Consider the following 19,149-nt stretch of genomic DNA (forward strand, 5'->3'; position numbering starts at 1 on the left):
TTGTACTTGAAACTGCATCTATATTTTGGTGTGCATTGTTTTGTTTTTCTAAAATGTTGTGCTGACCAGGCTTTTTTAGTCTGTCTTGCTGTATTTATTACTGATATATATTTTAATTTTTAGTGAAATCTATTTTTGATTGAGGTACCTAATTTCTTTAACGTACTTGGAAGAAAAAAATACTTTTTATAGCTTATGTACTCAAATGAGTATTTCTCATCACGATGCAAACGAACTGTAATTTCATTAACTTTGCAAAATAAAATCATATACCATGGAAATCTTAAATCTTAGTCTTGCATCTTTTGGTTGGTAGTTGCCCTACTACAGCTTCGTAAAGAATTCTTGGGAAGATCATGAGTTAGCAGTAGTGAGACCAGAGGCAAACTTCATGTTTCTGTGCTCTGACATTACTGGGTATTTTCCTTTACTGAATTCTCCAATTAATGATGGTCTGCTGTTGCCTATTACCATTTCTTTTAGTTGTGCTTTATTTTACTGATACCCTCTTTTCTTTTGTTTTCTATTTGAAATTATATTTCTGTTTTAATAATCTCATTATAACATTATGCTTGCACTTATTAATTTTTCTCTCTGGTTTTCTAGAGATTTGCCCATAAATGTTATTTCTCTTTTTATCTCTGGTTTTATTCATTATGGAAAGCACTTTTCTGTTTTCCAGTGATCGAAGTAATTGTGTTGCTGCTGTGTGGAATAGCATTACCTGGGTTAGTCTATGAATGCTTCCACCTTGCTCTGTGTGTGGTTCTTCTGTCTATTACTTTTTACTCTTGTGTATTTTCTTCCTCTTTATTTTTTTTCCCATATATATCTATCCTTGTGTTCTTGCTGCTGTAACTGGTTTGCCTGTATGTTTTACTTTAGATATCCTGCATGCGTAAAGGAACCTAAGACGCTAAGAGTACTGTTTCATGTTCAATTTACTGGGTCTAGTTTGGGCTGCTACTAAAAAAGTTTTCTTCCTCCCCCCCAGACAAGTGGGGTATCAGGTCTAGCAGCTAAGCAGCAACTGCATGTCTTGGTGAACCAGCCTTCTGGAGCTGTATGAGGGTTGGAACACAGCAGAACGTTGCCGAGTCAACAGCTGCACAGTCCAGTGTGAGGGAAGTGTGTAGTGCTTTTCTGCGTTTCTTTCTGTTTAGATTTAAAGTGAATTGATACCCAAAATAATTCCTATGCTTTTGAAAAAGGGAATACGATCACTTCTGTGACTTTTGCATGCATCCCTTCCTTCAGAAAAAGTTACAAAAAAGGTTTGCTAGGTCCACTTTGGTTAGGTTTTGGTTTTGTTCCTGATGTTCTTTAGCAAGTGGCAACGATTGTGTTTTTCACCTATCTTCTGTAAACCTGCCCTGGGAGCTGGATACTGAAATGGCTTAATCAACGTGCAATCTTGTAAGTATTAGTGGCAAGAGTTAACACTCCTTTTCTGTGGCTTTTTTCTCCTCCTTCACCCTCCAAATTCACTGAAATTTGTGGGAAATATTCCATCCTCTGATGTTCCACTGAGTTCATAGAACCATTCCTCTGTGTAAACTTTATGCTTTCCCCCTTTCCCTGGGCAGGGGGTAGTAAATGCACCTGAGAGATAACCAGGGAGCAGTTGGCACTGTGATTCTGGGCCCTACTTTTTTGTCAGGAAGGAGAAGAAGACTACTTGAAGCTAAAAGATTCATCTAGGATACTCGCCAGGCACTTGGCTTACATAGAGGGGCCAGATGGACGGAGGCTATGGAGCAGTCTTGGAAGAAGTTTTAGGAGGCTCCAATCTACTTACACGGATATGTTTGCTTCTGAGCTACACTGCAGCCCCTGTAAGCAGGGTTAAGTAGCAAATCACTTGCATAAAACTTGTGAAGATCTTAAGGGTTACGGAGGCGGCACATGGAGTGATTTTCTCAATAGCAGTGTTCAGTAGAAGGTAAAAGGGCACAGAGGACCATGGAAGAGATGCTCGTGTTTTCCCAGAAGGGATGGTGAACCATAGATCCCTTGGAAGTGAGTGGGTAAAGCAGACAAGCAATAAGGACCGAAGGAAGGATTGGGAAATTAAACACATGAAAAGGAAAGATTTGGAATGTTTTTATGAATGTTCCCATTACATTTATCCCACTGGAAAATGGCAATAATATTTGAAAACATTTTTTTCCTCTTTTAAGTAAAGGCATTTTTTGCCATACTCAAAGTGCTGCTTTGTGTTGGCACTGTCCGTTCTGCTAAGAATTAGGTATCAACCGCTTATTAAAGAAGTTGCAGTCTTCTTTGATATTGTGGGCTTCTGAATAATTGGAGAAACTGAACTGATCTCTTTATCTTGCTTTATTTTCTGCAACTCGGTGATATACTGTGCAGAAAATCAGTTGTAGGGTACTGGAAGTTTAGCCACTTACTCTAATTTTGTAAAGGCTTTCATAATTTTGTATAGCATCTGTTTTCATGTTTATTTTGTCTTCATCCAGTAAGCATGCTTCATAGGAAATTTGAGGCTGTAGGAGTTCAGATGTACTCTCAGAGATTACTGGGAATTTGTAGTGAAATGGTTGTTTTTAATTGACACTTGAAGAACTGCAGGAAGTTAAAAGTTTAGAAGGAAACAGTGGAGCAACATCACAGTCTTCCAAGGAAGGTGCTAGATTATTCTGAGAGTGGATTTAAGTTTCTTCTTAAAAATGCACTGTATTTGCAATTTGCGATCTATTTGTCATTTGGCTACTGAGAACTGCTGCTTTGTGCCTTGATCTTTGAGGTTCCTCTGTTTTTACTTCCCTTTTATTTTGTTGTTTAATTAATGATGCTGGTTAAAAAAACACTATGTACTTCAAAAAATCTTGGGGAACTTGCGTTCGTCTTACTGTACACCAGGACCGCTGGGTCCCTTTCTGTAGGGCTGCTTCCTGGAGAGTTTGCTCCCAGGCAATATTGTAGCCCAGGGTTAGTCTATCCCAGATGCAAGCCTATACTTGTTTTTGTTGAACTTCATAATGTCATCAACCCATTTCTCTAGCCTGTCTACATCCTTCAGAACAGTAGCTCTTCCCTCCAGTGTATTGAGCACTCGCCCCAGTTTTGTATTTTGTGCAGACTTAGTGAGGGTGCACTCTGTCTCATCACACAGGTTGTTCATGAAAACGTTAAACAGCATCAGTTCTCATATTGATCCTTGAAGATTCCCACGTAGTTACCGGCTGCCTGCTAAACTTTGGGCCGCTGATTTTGTCTCTCTGTGTCCTGCAATACAATCAGTTTTTACACTTACTTTATCTTCTACTTACCAGCCCATAATTGCCCATAGTCACTCATTTTGTGATAAAGTGACTGTGGAATATTGTGTCAAAGGCATTGCTAAAGGTAAGGTACACAGCATCTAAGTATCTCTCCTTGACACCTCAACACAGAAAGCACTTGGGTTGGTCAGGTGTGATTTGTACTTGGTAAATCCGTTTTGATTGTTCATAACTCTCTTACAGACTGAGTATGGCTGACTGGCATGTATTTGCCTTCCTTGCTGGCCTTGATCTTCCTTCTTGTAGATCCTCTTCTGCTGCCAGTATAATTTGACAAATCATTTATATTTGCTTTCAGATGTTGAGCTTTGGCTTTTGGAATTACATAGCAGTTGCAGTCCTGCCTGTAGTCAAGGTGCCATTTGACACATTAAGGCTGAGAAACTCAGTGTGGTTTTCCTTTCTGAGCCCTGCATTATTGCTTATAGCTTTTCTTCTTCTAATAAAGAAAAGTAAAAAACTTTTTCAGGGGTGGAGAGAGATGAGAATGTTTTAACTGTTATTTAGCTTACCAAAATAACTCCATAAGATATGTGACATGACTGTAGTTAAGAGACAAAAGCCTTTAGCACTAGAGACAATGTGGAAATCAATTTTGAGTCATGTTGAGCCTGTCTCTTACTGAAGGACTCCTTCTGGCAATTGATAATGTGAATTAACTTCTTTGACTTGTATTCCCCCACATCTGTAATCTGACCTAACAAGTCAGTTAGAGGCTCTTCATATCTAGTCTAGGCTGAGATAAAAATATTCTGACGTTTTGTTGTTAACTTAGTATTTTCAATGTAACGTTTTTGTCTAAATGAGTAATGTTGCTTATTTGGAAACTTGTAAGCTGCAGAATGTACTTTTAAAATGAAAACCCACAGTAAAACACTGTACTGCATCCGAAGCAGTTTTACCTTGAAATTAGTTGTATAATGTTGTGGTTTAGAAGACTCTGAAAATTGTGCTGCAAGTAGAAAAATGCAGATATAATATTACCAGTGGAGTAAAGAAAAAAAACACTATCAGGTAACTAATTTTATAGCCTGAGGAATCAAAGGTGCTAAAAGATTAATCAGAAGTTAATGATTAAATTTTTCTACAGTAAACTTAGTATTGGGTTTTGTGTATGTATATATGAAATTTATATGCTATATAATATATAGTATATACATAATATATAATTATATATTAATATGTATTGATATATATTAATATGCAAATATATATTAATATATAGTATATACTCTGTAGTATATATAATATTTTAGATATATTGTATATCTGTTTTAGGTATATTTTAGGTATATTTTATATCTCTCTCTCTATATAAACGCTTAGTGCAGATGTCATTGTAATATATGGTTTATCAACCTTTTTTGGAGAAACCATTGATTTTTAAGGAGTTTGCCTGAGAAGAGTTATTTGCTTATAGATGCTTCTGAGCAAGTCAGCAAGTGTTAGAAACAAATCTTATTAATTTTTAGTTTAAAATTTGACACGGTATTGTCTGGTGTTTCACATGTGATGAGCTGTTTAGGAAAAAGAATAAAGGTCAATAACTTGTTGCTGCAGGGTGCAGTTCCAAAATGTTTGTAATACCTTCATGCCTTTCACTTCATTTTGCCTTCTGTTTTTGTGAGGCTGTTACTGTTGGTAGATTCTAAGATTTCCTGAAGTAGATACTGTATTGTTGTGGCTTTTTTTTTTCCTTTAGGTTAACTCTATTAATTTAAAATTGCATGAGCTGTTTTGCACACAGCTGTTTTTTGCACACAGCAGCTACTGTGAAATTGTGTGATATCTCCATAGAAGTAATGGATTTAAGAAAAGTAATCATTGTTCATTGGGCTTCTTATAACCCATCTTTTTCTACATTCTCCTCCCACAAAAGAGCATGGACAAGAATGGCTTGTCTTACAGAAGGCCATATATATAGAAATAATCTTTACATATGTTTTCTTAGTAAATATGAGCTGATATAGGTAAGGGCATAAATTGGGCAGTTTAGTGGAGGTCTGAGTTCAAGGAATAGGCAGCTGCTTATAGTTCCATAAGAAAGGATGCTCAGTTGAAGGTACCACTAGTTTAGAACGTGAGCTTATAGCTAAAGAAACTTCCTTTCTACCTTCAAAAAGCATAGCTGTTAAGGTATGAAGAAACCTTTTGAAAAGTGGGTCTTGTACAACTGTTTCTGTAGTAGCCCTGAGCTTTGCCTACAGGTTTTTAATTCAGTAGAACATAAAGGTCTGACTCCTATGGAGAGAGACTGATTTAAAGTATTTCTGTCAAAATAAATATTGGGGAATCTTAAGTAGCAGAAATTATTCTAGAAGCAAAGCTGATGATTCTTTAAATTTGTTTAGCAGTATCAAGTTTCTTTAACAGTGAAAGAAAGAAAACATTGGTGAAAGGAACTTCTAAGTAAGTCCTGCAGTTTTAGGCAAGAAAGTAAAAATTTTGAAATGCTGCTTGAGTGGTAATCACAAATAAATATGTAATCACAGTTTCTCACCTAAAGAACATGCAACTTTGTTATTTTTAGCCATGTAGGAAAACCGACTTTTTTTAACTTGATAAAGATTCTGGGGGCTTCCCCCTCTTCCTCCTTTGCCAGTGTTTTGTACTAGGAAAACTTGAAATAGATATAATCTCTTTATCCAGAGGCTGAACATAGAACAGTCTAGATTATCGCATTGGCTTTAATTCTGGCTACAGTTAGAGGAATCACCTAAGGTGATCTTGTCAGGCATTAAGCATGGTCTGGTTTGGATCACCCTAGGTTATCCAAAATACTTTGATCCTTTTTGTCCGTTTTCTGTCTGCATGGCTAAACTAGCTTACATACAAGTCAATATGGGTTGCTACAAAGGAAAAGGATCACTTTCTTTGAAATTATATTAAAAATGAGTATTTTTCTGTATTTAAGGAAGTAGCTGAAAGTGGGCTTGCATCTACTGTTTGCCATAGTTATCCAAGATTCTCAAGTGCTTCTTTTAAACTTGACCAAAACTCCATATCCTCTTAAACTAGGATATCATTCAGAGTGGGTTTTAATTTTTAGTATATTTATGAAGGGGGAGAAAAATCAGTGAGGGGGCAGCAGCAGTGGAGAGAGAAGAGGAGATGTGGGAGGAGGCACAGGCCTTCCCCTCTGCCTGTGGCTGGGCTGCCAGGGCTTGGTGGGCCTGTTCTGCTAGTCCGGCCTGGTGGCAGAGAGAAGCCAGATGTGGAAGAAACATCTCTGCAGACACCAAATGTGAGAGAAATAACTATACAGACATCAGAAGGGAGCAAAATAGCACTGCAGAGAACACCAGGGTCAATGAAAAAGGGAGGAGCTACTCCAGATGCCCTGACAGAGATTCCCTCTCCTGCAGCCAATGGAGAAGACTGTGGTCGAGCAGGCTAACCACCTGCAGCCCATGGGGAGTCTCAGTGAATATCCACCTGCAGCCTGTGGAGGACCCCACACCAGAGCAGGTGGAGGTGCCTGAAGGAGGCTGTGGCCCCTAGAAACCCATGTTGGAGTGGGTCATGGAGGGCTGCAGGCCATGGGAAGGACCACTGCTGGAGAAGTTTGTGAACTGTCTCCAGAGGGAGGGACACCACGCTGTAGCAGGGGAAGAGAGTGGGGACGAAGAAGCTGCAGAATCAATGTGTGATGAACCCTCCGTTCCCCCATGCTGCTGTTGGGGTAGGAGGTAGACAATACTGGAAGTAAAAGTCAAGCCCAGGAAGAAGATGGGAGTGGAGGGAAAGGTGTTCTTTTGGGGGTTTGGTCTTGTTTCTCAGTATCTTGCTCTAGTTTGACTGTTTGTTTTTTTTTTTCCCCCGGAGATGAATTTATTGTCCTCGTGGTGGTAAGTGGTGAATGATCCCTCCCTATCCTTATCTAGACCCATGAGTTTTGCCTTTGTTCCTTTGTTTTTTACTCCTTGGAAGGGGGTGGAGTGAGCGAGTAATTACATGATTCTTTGTTGCCCACTGGGGATAGCAGCGATGTGGCTCTTTGTTGCCAGGTGGGGGCTCAAAACCAGGACAGAAAAGTACTTATTTCATTTTCAGAATAAAGTTACATGAAATTAGACTTTCTGTCTCTCATTGATAGTTCTGCTGTATAATAAAGTATCTATTATCACTTAAAATAAGTGTTAGTAAAATGAAGGCTGGTTTAAAATTAAAAAATCCACTTCCTAATTTTCATGTTGTGATCAGCAATGCTGGCAGAGCGGGTGGGGGAGGGAGGGGGGAGCGCGGAGGGAATCTTGACTCTTGAATCCAGGTTGAATTTTACTCTTTTTGGTTTTGTTTTTTTCACTTGAAAAGAAATTTCAGCGTTGAAAACATTTACCATTTCTGGTAGAAAAATAACTAGCGTTAGTCAGAAGATCGTTCTTTTTCTTAAGCAGCTTTATTGCACAAGCCAATTATATCAAAATATGGAACGTAATTTTTCTATTTTTATTTTAGTAATATGACTATAGCGAACGGGCAAGTTTGGTTTGAGTAACAGAATTTGTGATCTGGATAAATACTGAAATTGAAGTAACATGTACGATAGCTTTTAAACTTTTTGGTTACATACTGTAATGTTATATGCTTCGAGAAAATGTTAGCATATATTTTCGTTTAAAGGTTTGTACTTTTAAACATGAGCTTTGTGAGTTGTCAAAATAGCGGAGTAGTTGTGGTTTTAGAATATAAATGAATAATTATTGCATGCTCATAAGAGCTATGCTAGACCACCTTGTGTAACTATGGAGGACAGGGGAAAAAGATTCCAAAAGCTTTGCCATCTCATGCAGTGCAAGAATTAGCAGGAAAATCCAAGCTAAATACAGCAAGATGTGATTGCGCTTGAATTAATCCAGCTGTTAACCAATTAAGCAATTTGATAGACAAAGTGTGTGTTGAGTGAAAGAGGAGGAGGACAGGGAGAGAGAGAACAGAAGAATGCTTACTTACGTGAGCGGAGTTTCCAGCCTCTTTAATCATGCGAAATCAGCAGGAATAGTGCACTTATCCAGGAGAAACTTGTTTGGCCTGACTTCTTAAAGTTTACCATTAATCTTGTACATTTTTGTTAATTTAAATATGATTAGAGTATATTTATATACTTTAATATTATATACTTGCTTTGGAAAAAAAATCTAAACTTAGAATAAAAATAATAGAATATATAACATTCCTTAAAATAATACTTACCTAGAGTGTTCTTGTGAGTACTGCAATAATTTGTTGTGTAGATTCACTGCAATTATTTTTATGTAGTGTGAAGTAAGAATGGATCTTAGAGTTTTTCTTTGCCTTGCTTTTTTGAGCTAAGGAAGGAAAAGGGCAAAAGGACCTTTAGTGATTTTGGGAAACGAGGATATGTGGAACTCTTTACAAAAGCCTACTTGGCGTGTCTTTCACTTAATTGCTGTAATTTTGACAGATAGGAGAATGTAACTACGAAGATGTTAATGGTTTATTTCACAATTGTTAAATATCTCTCCTTGTAATGTAACGTAACGATTTTACCGCGGATGAAGTTGGCACTCCAGTTGACACAGCTTTCCAATTTTGCTTGTCATGCTAGTGAAGAGACAGTAATTGGAATCCTAAAATAATGTTTTTAATCACTTGACAAAAATGACACTCACCTTAATTATAGCAAGGTTTATACATGAACATGTTTCATTTGCACTCAAAATGGAAGACAATTTAAAAGGCGGATGTGTAGAATTAATAAAATTAAACTTGACATCTACTACATATGCAATCCCTGACAGATTTTTTTTTAATGTGAGCCCAGAGGTGGCATTAAAAGCGTTTGGCAAAATATTGTATTTAAAAAGAAAAAGTTCACTCAAATAGCAAAGAATAGTTTGTTTGTAAGTGTCTAGTTAGGGACCGGTTGGCTACTGTCATTTTAAAAATATTAGTGGAGAAATGTAACTAAATATGCTCAGTAAAGAGAGTCCTGGGCAAAGAAGCATGTTTTTGTTTTTAAGTGACCCTGTTCTTTTAATGTTCATATTATTCTGTTGTTTTCATATTTAATGGTTGCAGTCATAAATGGCAATCTGCTGAAACGGCATGCACCTCTTGGCTGTTACAGCTGTAAGACTTCACTATTCTGCAGAAGCTTTAAGACTGACAAGTGGATGATTCCACTTTATGACTGACAAGTGGGGAATGGGTATAAACTGGAGAGGGGCAGATTTTGACTGGACATTAGGAAGAATTTCTTCACTATGAGAGCGGTGAGACACTGGAACAGGTTGCCCAGGGAGGTTGTGGATGCCCCATCCCTGCAGGTGTTCAAGGCCAGGTTGGATGGGGCGTTGGGCAGCCTGATTTATTGGGATGTCCTCACCCATGGCGGGGGGTTTGGAACTAGATGGTCTTTAAGGTCCCTTCCAACCCTCACTATACTATGATACTATGATTGCAGAGCTTAATTACAGTTACTCTGAGTGTGTGTGAGAATCATGAAGAGGGCCTGGAGCAGGAGCTCCTGGCTGGAACGGGAGGATGGTAGCATCCACACAGAGCCTGGATAGATAACCCCATAGAGGGAATGCCCGTGTCAGCTATTGGTGGTAGCGGTGATGATAGGGAGAAAAGGACTACCTATCAACTGGACTTCTGGTATAGCAGTATTTCTGTACTAAACTGGAAACACGTGTCTCTTACTGCCAGTTGCAAGCTAAACTTGACAGCACCAGTTGAAATCCGAACAGCAAACCTTTGCTTACCTCAGTGAGTCATTTGTAGTGCAAGCTGTATCAAGGCTAAGGATTTTATGTGAAGGTGAGACAGAGACAAAGATCTCAAAGATTGTCAGCTGAATTAAGCAGACAAGAAGCCTGTTGAAGCTAATTTAAAATATAGTAAGACATAGTTATATTTGTTGCTGGAGTAACTCATTGCTGTTGTAGTTGGTATGTTAAATCCTTGCCATGCTTTCCTTGATTGCCTGCAAAATACTCTAGCTGAATAATAACTAGTAAATTACATTAACCACAATTGCACACATACTAAACTATAGTGGAATTATTTTCTTCTTTTAAACTTGATTAAAGATGGTCTATGTGGCCTTAGTGCACAGTTTATAAGCAGTGAATCTTGTGGATTTACATAAGCTCCTGTGTGAATGGTCACATTAAGTTGCATAGTAAGTCTTAGTTCAGCACTGCTAGCCGTAACAGTGTGCAACAAGTGTTGTCGAAATGCTGCATTACTTAAAAAGCCAAAGAGAGGAAAAGATGTATATAAGAAAGCAAGTTCTCGATGTACTGCTTCTAGTAGTTGGCTGTGTACATGCTGTATACAAAAAGTAAAGGCAAAAATGGACAAAGCCTATTCAAAAAAAGCCCAACCAAACAAGACTGTCACCTCTCAAAGATGCCTTATCTTTAACAGCTGAATCACACTCATCTGAACATTCACCTTGTTTTATCTCTGCCACCCGATGAGGCTCTTCAATACTCTGGTTGGGCTTAACAGGCAGCCCCTTACTTCAGCTGCAGTTTGTTTTGCTAAAGCAGTTCTATGTCACGGGAGGAAGATTACTGTGTGTGAATATGATGCTGTGTTAGCCCTTTGTACATATGACCTTAGGTGGAATGGTTGTTGATCTGGAATAAAGATGGCTTATCCATGTGCGCATATGCATATAGCATGGTAGTTCAGCTTGGAAGTTTGCCTTCCCAGCATAGGACATGTCAGCTTCTTCTAAAGGGTCTGGATAGCTGCTACTGAAATGCCAGCATTATACCATCTCTTCAGAAGACTGTCTTGTTCTTTCTGTCAAGACTGACAATCATTCACTCTGCAGTTAACTTCAGTAAAGCAAGGCAGAGCTTTAGTAAATCTGTGAATCTTCTAAAAAGACATGGTAATTAAAATTTATTTGAAAGTAAGTTTTAAGTACTGTGTTTTGAATGTAAATACCTGAGCTAGTTCCGTACTGACCAGCTGTGTAATCATATTTGCATAATGCTTGGACTTACTTTACTTTTACTAGTATATTTTGATGTATTAAAGGAATTTTATTTAAAGCTTTCCTCTTTTTTTCTGGGAGTTATGCTTCTAAAGTCCCTTTAAGAAGTGTGAATTTAGGGAGAGTTTTGTTTACAGTCAGTCTGAAAGGAACCATGAAGATGATTAGATCCCTCTGAATATCTTGAGATCTATAATACTATAAACCATTCATCTAAACTATACAAGAATTGGGCCAGTATCCGTTGTACTTTCTGCAGTGTACCAAGTTGTGCGAGTTTTCAGAAATCCTATTAAAATACCAAATGCGATTGGAATCTCTGTAGCCATATGCTAAACTGCAAAACTAGAGCATAGGACAAAAGGTCGCTGTTTTATCTATTAGAGTTATAGAACTTTCTTTGTTAATTATGCATTCATCCAACTCTGAATATGCATCCTATCTAGTTTAATTAAGTTTTGTTAAGTCATTTAGAGTGCTTATACCATATTTAGAACTTAAACTTTTTTGAATAATGCCATTAAGCATACTGATTTTTTGGCAAAAAAAAGGCCATGATTAAATGTTACCTTCTGTGTGTGTGTCTTCCTGTTGCTTGTAGTGTTCTGCAGAATTTTTCCAATGTATTTCTTGAGGGCAAGAATACAAGGAGCCATCTTTGTGTGTTGAAATGTAATGAAAGCTCATGTCTTTTTTAGTTAATTGTTGTGTTTCCCAGGTTTTTGAGATTGGTGTCCTTCTCCTTATCTTTACCCTCATTACCCCCAAGTAGTTTACCTATTGCATTTACTTACGATGAGTCAACAAATCTTCCCAGCTGTGGCCAAGATTTTAATTTTATTATTTATAGCAGCACAGTTCTTCAGCATTTTAGCTATGTGGTTTGTATGGTTGATATCACCTAATAAAGCTTAAAGAGAATTGAATCACTTGCAATCCAGTTTTTGAATTGTAGCACTTTAATTAAGCACATACGTATATAGATGGGTCTGGTTTTTTTTTTTTTGAGCCTCAAACATCAGGAAAAAAAGTCAGTATAGCTTCTCTATCTCTTGCTAAAAGACACTTCACCTATGAAGAAAATAGAATTTCTTCTTAACTTTCCATTAAACGTACAGTAATTTAGAAGTAAATTAGTCTCATGATGACAATTTACATCTGTGAAACAATCTTTCCTTAAAGCTAACATTTTACTTTTGGGCAGCCTAATGTCTTGCTCTCAGAAAAGAATTGAAGCTGCTTTTATGTAGGAAGTTTATTTTATGTTATTCTTCATTGTTTATAGAATTTTAAAAACTTTTATTTTGTCAGGATTTTTTTCAGAATCCTGTGCCTAAGATGGAAAGATGAAAGCTAAATAGTCCCTTTAGAGAAATAAGAACTGGAGGCAAGCTTCCCCTGTCCTCCATATTAGAAGCTAAAAAAGGACTTTCTGCAAATCTGGTGTTCCATCTCTGCTTGTTTTCTAAATGTCAAACTGCAAGACGGCTTTATTTAAATACTTTGCTAGTGTTACTTGTTGACATAGCAGTTGTCTGAATTCCCATCAGGGTGTCATTTGTTCACTGGTAGGAAAGGCGTAAATTAAACAACAAAAAAAGAAAAGTTGAGAACCTTAGAGCTGGAACAGTTTTGGTGGCCTATAAATACTTGTCATCATCGGTTTCACACTCTTGGGACTTGGCTGTAATATGCTTTCCATTTTGAACTAGAGACTAGATTGAATTAAATTTATATAATCTTTGTTCACTGCATTGCAGCATTGTGAAGGTACAGAACTACTGTAACTCAATTCAGTCATGTTTTCACTACCTTACTTACTAGGTTACCCTGCATATACGTATATACATGTACATACGTCTATATACGTATGTATGTCAAGTATGTATGTGTGTGTATATATGTGTGTGCATATGAATGCATTTACACTGTAAGCTATATCAGCACAATAATCTTGCAGCTTTTTTCATACTCCTGGTGAATCCGCCCATGCAGGTGAGGTTTTGCCTGCTGCACTGTGATGTAAACCATCAGCCCCCAAATCCTGCCAGCTCCACAAATGCTCGTTGTGCTGACTTCAGCTGCACCACGGACCTTCCAAACAGCCCTTGTTTCCTCACTGCTGAAGTATCAGTCCTGCCTGCTGACCCATATCTCTTCTGGAAACATTATAATGCCTGCTTGGAGAACAGTCTGCAATATCTTTCTCCTTTGTAAAATATATTAAACCACCTGGTTTTAAAAAAGAATTGTATTTAGATATTTCAAAAAAGTGTTTGAATGCTCTTGATTTTCTGTGTAAAAATTGTTAGAGGTAGTAGTTTCTTGTGTTTCCCTCTCCTTTATTTAAAGGGAAGAGTAAAAGTAAACTTGCACCAAGTATTTGATGCATCTGTCAAACCATTTGTGTCTTGACTGGAGAAAGGGACACTTTTGGTTCTGCAACTGTTTTGATCTGGGGGAAGAAATAGTGTTATTTGGTTGTGGAAAATGGCATGTTCAGTTGTGGAAAAGAAGGTTGTATTCATGTCTTCCTCTTCTGTTACAAAGCCTGCATTTTTGTGGAAGTAATGGAGAATTTCACAAGGGGGGAAGGGAACTTAAGAAACAAAAGTGCACAAAATGAGAATAGAGAAGAAAAAGATGATACTTTAAAGGGTGATAGTTGCATCTGAATTGAGAGATGAGTAACAATACTTGAAAGAAAAATGCTGTAATGTTGGCTGAACTGGATGCCTAGCCCACAATATAACTTGATAACAGTATGCTTCAAAAAAAAAATCATGTTTATTTCATCAAGCAAGACTTGCTTTATGGCTAGTTAAAATGTACCAAGCTTTGTAGAAACTACAAATATTGCTTTGGAGACTTCAAGTCGTACGAATATCATATTAATTATTCCTTTTCCCTGTGTTCTTGTTTACAGACCAGTCTTTCCATATGGGGATGGGGAAGTCTTGGCCTTGTGCTTTTTCTAGTAACTTTTGGACCCTTCGCTATATTTTACTTTGCATTTTATATCCTCTGCTTTGTGGGTGGGTAAGTATACTTCTTAGCATTTTGTGTAATTTACTATGAAAGTACAATTTTAATGTTTATACTGGCAAAGAATTTGCTCTGAAAGTCTTAAATGCCTTCTATGTAATTAATATAATTGAGCGGCACATTACGATCAAATTTTTTTTTTCTTAAAATCTCAATTTTATCAACAGTAATTTTCCCTCTCTGTTGAATAATGCTTACTCTACCTTTGAGGGGAGGGAGAGAGGGAGATTCCTGACTGAAAAACAAACAAAAAAGTAGCTATTTACAATGGGTGTTAGAGGACAAATACTCCAAGAAAACCAATGTTAATTTCAGGTCATACTTTCTATTACTGTGTCAGTTCTTTTCCTAGGTACTTAGTAAGTAATTCTGTCCCCTTAGCACAGTCTCATTTGCTTACCTAAGATGCTTCATTCATGACGAAAGTGAGTGGGTGTTTTGCTGGGTTGTGGAAATTGTGCTACATTGTGCCACATGCTGAAGAAGTAGATGAGTGCAAAAACTGTAGACATTTTATATTTTATTTGTATAGACAAGAAAGAGAGCAAACAGGCAATCTTTTTATAATTTTTAGCACCATTACTATATTGTGTATTCTAATATCTGACTTGTAACCATTAAAGCATTTGTTTTTAATGCCAAGTCTAAATGCTCATTGGGATATTCTTACTTCCTCTGGCTCATAAGACTAATCTGCAGGACAGTTACATTTCCAGGCTCTCTAAGTCCTGCTTGACTTCTAATGGGGTGTTTGGGCTGTCTTTAATATTTTTCTTCCCTTGCTTTGAAATACTCTTTTAACCTTTTTTATATGATACAGTGCAGATTGTATGTATATTCCTGTATGTCTCATCAAAAAATATAGTAGAGTTTAGTGGCTAATTAGAATTGGAGCTGCTATGCTTGGGTTTCAACTGTATTAAACTTAGAATTCCATCTCCAAGAAATCAAAATAGTCTATTAGAATGAGGATATAGTTAAAGTAAGACTAAGTTTTAAGTAAATGCTTTTGTCTTAGGTCTTCATACATGTAAGATTGGCATATTTTGCCTGTCTTTCCAGGGCAAAAGACAAAGAGTTCGTCCAAAGGGCAAAAACTTTGTCTGTTTACTGTTTTGTATTACCACTTCCTTAGTATTTGTGGTATGAAAAATAATGTGGGATATAACAATTTCTCAAAAGCTTAGCCTTCTTGCTTGATTTCATTTGCTTGGGTTTTCAAAGCTAACAGTCAAAGCAGTCTCTCATGAAGGATGTCTGAAGTCGACTGCAGTTTGTCAGTGTGGGACAACCTCTAGAGCCTGAGCTTGCTCATTGTCAAGTCAGCTCTGATACCTCTTTGCTTGTCATTCTTTTGCTGGTTTGGTTCATTTTGTAGCTGGTCAGTGAAAATTGATCTCAAGGATAAATTCATCTTGTGGTAGTGTATCTATTCTACAGAATTTATATCTGTCTCCCTATTATTTTTTACTTTTGTAGACAGATAAGAACTTCCAGCCCTTCCAGGAGAATGTCATTATTTTGACACACACATCTTCCTGTCTAAGGCTGTTCTCTGGCCTGTATGTTGTTAATCTTTTTCAAAGTGACACACCTACTTTTAACATTGTGCATGCGGAGCTGTGAGCGCTAACTAAGTCAAGTAGGTTTATGTCTAAATTATTCATGCCTCCTTTTTCTTTTTGAATTAATTCTTGTGAAGTTATGTGAAATACATTGTCATGTTACTTTTAGAAACCAACAGAAATTAATGTTATGAAGTAACTTTTTTCACTTCTGATTAGTAATTATATATCACAACATCATTTATATAAATTTAGAAAATTATAAATTTTGGTCCCTGATTATAGTAGCGTCTGTAATACTTACAGTACTCTTATCTGATGCAAAATAACAATTTGGACATGGATTATAATGGTAGACTTTTAGATTAAAGCTTAGGAGTTCTTATCCAATTTGCCACGCTGTTTTATAACTTTTTATACTTGCTCAAAACCAGTGGCTAGTATCAAAGGTTTTATTACTTCCACTAGCTGTCCCATTTTGCAGTTTAAACAAAAGAAAATGCTGATTTGTAGCTGGTGGCAATCTTAGCATTGGCCTAAGCATTTAAATTATATACTAATGAGTTCTGAAGGAAAACAATGGCGATGCCATAGATGTGTCAACGGAGTCAGTGTGTTCATACTGTTTCACTTCTGTTGTGTGCTATGTAATTATTTCTTTTTGATTTACTCTTAACACTGTGTTTGCACAGGCAGCTTGTGGTAAGGGTACTATTGTTGTTTGTGTATGTGGAAGGATACTGAAACCATTTATATATATGAATAAAAACTCTAAATCAAAAGTTCTCGTTTCATTTTGTTTTGTTTCAGGACTGATTTATAAAATATTAGCCTTTTTTCGTTTTTAGTACATCCCTCCTCACTTTAGGATCTTGTAATTCATTGCTTAGGGAACTGAGCTCTTTCCACTGAAAGCAGGAGGCAAAAGACAGATATTGTTTTTTTAACCATGTGGCAAAGCCTGTTAGAAAGTGTTCATCGGTTGCTTTGCTATTTAAAGGAATTTGCTTTGTCATCAAAAAATGTAATTATTGGTTATTAATCATATCCATATATATGTGAGAGGCTGCCCACACTGATAAATCTAACAGGCTGCTAACCAAATTGGGAACATTTTTTCAAGCTGCTTTTTTGACTTTCAAGAATCGTTTGGCTGAGGCTGTTGCTTTTCAGACCTTAGGGGAAAAAGATAATGTAGTATTCATTTTCTCTTTTTCACCTTTGTTCTGTTGTTAATTGGTCCCTGTGAAAAGCTGACCTTCCAATAACCTTTGGAAAAACTTCAAAGCAAAACTATAAGTAAAATTCAGTCTCCTCCTTTTTCGACTCTATTCATCTAGAGAAAAGAATAAAATGTTTTTTCATTTGCTGTATTGAATATCAGCTTGATGAATTAGGTAAGCTTTTACATTAGAAGTTTCTGTTAGCTCACAGATACGCTGAATGTTCAGGCTGTGTATCTTTCTCTAATGCACGCAGGATTTTAAAGTAGACAATAAAATGTATTAATTTCTGCTATAGAGGCATGAGCTCTGAGCATTTCTAGCTTAAAAGTGAAAATACTTGAAGGCATCTAAGAAGATGAGCATATATTTAAACTATATTGGTAGCATATTAGGATTTTTTAATGAATCATTAACGTCAATAGTGTCATAACATTTTAGAGAAAACAGATGTATAATCTAAATCTATAGCTAGTTATTTCTAAGGCTTCAATCTGGTTGAATAAAAGACAAGCACTTCTCCCCTCCTCACTTCCTCCCCCAGTTGCTAATATATCTTTGATGTTAATATTGGTTTTTGCCCCTGCCCCCACCCCCTCCATGTATTTCTCAGTCATTTTTTAAAGAAAAGAGTACACCTGTTTCTAATAGAAAAGTGGGGGGTTTTTTCTCCTGGAATTCTTGAGGTATAAATTGCCATCTCTCTCCTGAATTACTGAGCCTCTGGAATACTTAAATAGAATGGTTCCCGATTTGGGACTTAAACCTTTTATATGGCATGTTTTACTTTGGTTAAGATTTTATTTTAATCATATAAATAAGCGTATCATATATCAGCAGCAGTCTGTGTTGGAAGAATGTATTGTTTCAGCACGTTTCAAGCCTGAAATAACTTTGTGGGTTCCTGTGGTCACAAGTGTTGGTCAGTTGGCCTTTAAGTTGAATGCTTGAAATTTGTGTATTGAGGCATTGCGAGGCTTGTCTGAGCATCAGCAACTTCATATCTTATCTTTTTCTTTTATGCTTGAGTTTTCAAATGCTGCGTACTTTGGTTATAATATAATTGGCACAGCCTTTAGGTTTTCATCTATTTTTCAGTAAAAACAGCTTTATGTTTATCTGGTTTTGTGCCTTAGTGTCATAAGCTGAAATAAATTATTGCTGTTGTAGCAGTGATGAACTTTTTGTAATGGTTGCTTTTTCCTTTATGTGCCTCCATTTTATCATGAAGAAAACAATAATAAGATTAACTGCTGTCCTGCTTAACTGTAAGTCATAATTGGAGACAGTCTAAGCTGCAGTGATCACGCATCGGTGGAGTTCAAGGTCCCTGAGGGATATGGGGCAGGTAAAGAGTATAGTCAGGGCCCTAAGTTTTAGGAAAGCAAGCTTCCAGCTCTTCAAGGAGTCAGTCAGTAGGACCCCCTGGGGTCCTCAGGGACAAGGGAGCAGAACAGAGCTGGAAATATTTAAGGATGCTTTCCATAAAGTGCAAGAGTGCTCAGTCCCCAGGTGTAGGAAGTCAGGCAGGGAAGGGAAGAGACTGGTGTGGCCGAGTCAAGACCTGCTGGTCAAACTGAAGAGCAAGAGGCAACCACACATGCAGTGCAAGCAGGGACAGGTAACCTGGGAAGTGTTTAGGGATGCTGCCCAGTTGTGTAGAAAGTACTGAGGGAATTGGCTGATGAGGTTGCCACTTTCCAAGATATTTGAAAAATCATGGAAATCAGGAGAAGTCCCTGGTGACTGTAAGAAGGGTAACGTGTCATTTTTGAAAAGGGTAGAAAAGATGACCTTGAGAACTACTGACCTGTCAGCCTCATCTCTGTGCTTGGAAAGATCATGGAACAGATCTTCCTAGAAGCTATGCTGAAGTACATGGGGGGAAAGAAGGTGATTAAGGACAGCCAGCATGGTTTCGGCAAGGACCAGTCCTGCCTGACCAACCTAGTAGCTTTCCGAGATGGATTTGATAGGTGGACTGGTAGGAGGATAGGGAATTGGATTGTTGCGGTCAATGGCTTGATGTTCAG

At 37.3% G+C, this 19,149-nt stretch overlaps 1 protein-coding gene across 5 annotated transcripts in view; it reads left to right on the plus strand.

Annotated features, from left to right (window-relative positions):
* Nucleotides 1–19,149, plus strand: part of SNX13 (sorting nexin 13) — a 121,898-nt gene that overhangs the window by 61,045 nt on the left and 41,704 nt on the right. For all 5 annotated transcript variants that reach the window (XM_054058880.1, XM_054058877.1, XM_054058876.1 and 2 more), the window contains one exon: nucleotides 14,210–14,322. In XM_054058880.1, the coding sequence (XP_053914855.1) occupies nucleotides 14,210–14,322 (113 nt within the window). The remainder of the gene's footprint in view (nucleotides 1–14,209; nucleotides 14,323–19,149) is intronic.

This window comes from Cuculus canorus, chromosome 2, assembly GCF_017976375.1.
Source record: "Cuculus canorus isolate bCucCan1 chromosome 2, bCucCan1.pri, whole genome shotgun sequence".
NCBI lineage: Eukaryota > Metazoa > Chordata > Aves > Cuculiformes > Cuculidae > Cuculus > Cuculus canorus.